General features: G+C 30.3%; 1 protein-coding gene across 4 annotated transcripts in view; it reads left to right on the top strand.

The window, feature by feature from the left end:
- The window catches only part of LOC9313268, a 13040-nt gene that overhangs the window by 9656 nt on the left and 2164 nt on the right, over nucleotides 1–1220 (top strand). The window contains exon 6 of one of the 4 annotated variants that reach the window (XM_021026027.1): nucleotides 829–944. The exons of the other annotated variants lie outside the window; for them this stretch is intronic. Coding sequence (XP_020881686.1) covers nucleotides 829–914 — 86 coding nt within the window. The 3' untranslated portion in view covers nucleotides 915–944. Of the gene's footprint in view, nucleotides 1–828; nucleotides 945–1220 lie in introns of those variants that run through there. 4 annotated transcript variants of the gene reach the window in all.

The following is a 1220-nucleotide window of genomic DNA, read 5'->3' as shown; positions in this document are numbered from 1 at the left end:
TATTTTGGAACATGTGTTTTCGTATTATACCGTGATAAAATAATTGCCGATTGTTTTGGTGATGACCGTCTATAACAATTTGTCTTTCTAACCAATCATGATTTCTAATTAATACTCTCTCCGGTTTTTTACTTGTCGTTTAAAGTTTTTTCACGCATATTAAGAAAACCTTTAATTTTTATGTTTTATCCCTAATTAATATATTATTTTATTTTATATCATCAATTGAAAAACTAAAATAATAAGGGTAAAATTAGAAAAACTATCAAAAATCTGTATTGAAAATAGAAAACGACAACTAATTTGAAACAAAATTTAACTTATAAAACGATAACTAATTTGAAATGGAGGGAGTATGTGATTAATAGAAAAAAAATTGTCGAGTTGACGTCTAAATGCCATTGAAATGACCGTACAAACTTTTTAATTATATAAACACTGATTTAAATCAAATTCATAGCTATGACGTCCAATGTTTGAGTGCTTCGAGACTCATTACGAATATACTTTTTTTTTACTAACTCCAAATATCTAATTTAATATAGTGTATTTTGTTGTTAAAGTCTAATCTAATACTCTCTCTCTCTCTCTTTCAAAATAATTGTCATTCTAGATTTAATTTGTTGTTTCAATTTAGTTGTCGTTTTTGTTTTTCAATGTAGATATTTGTCAAATTTTTCACTTTTATCTCTATGACTTTTATGAATTAACCAATAACCAATAAAAATCTTTTATAGTACATTAATTGAAGGATAACTTAGAAACAGAGGGAGTATAGTTAGTGGTGCCATAATTGACTCCTTCTGTTGTGTACTTTTCTTTTGGTAGGACCTTCTGTTGTATACTTGTGTTATGTGTTCAGAGCCCAAAGTACTGTGTATGTGGACAATTACACGTCAGCGCCTGTTGGATGACAAGCTTCACAACTACACAACAGAAGTAGTTCATTATAGGGTCACAAGTACACAACAAAAGTAGTTCATTATGGGGTCACAAAGCTTCACAAGTACACATAGTTCACCACGTGGGGTCAAGACAGTGACACTTGGTCCATATCTCGTTCATCCAATTCCATCTATTACATGTGAGTATGTGACATATGCGTAAGACAAAAAAATATAAACTAGGATCGGAGTTCTAGGGATGTTAATATGGATAAATCAAACTCATTTAAACACATACCCATTTAAGCCCACCCCATTTAACTCCAAACCCATTTA

Source organism: Arabidopsis lyrata (genome assembly GCF_000004255.2).
Source record: "Arabidopsis lyrata subsp. lyrata unplaced genomic scaffold ARALYscaffold_5, whole genome shotgun sequence".
NCBI lineage: Eukaryota > Viridiplantae > Streptophyta > Magnoliopsida > Brassicales > Brassicaceae > Arabidopsis > Arabidopsis lyrata.
The sequence above is the reverse complement of the archived record's forward strand: the minus strand, read 5'-3'. Positions and strand labels throughout refer to the sequence as shown.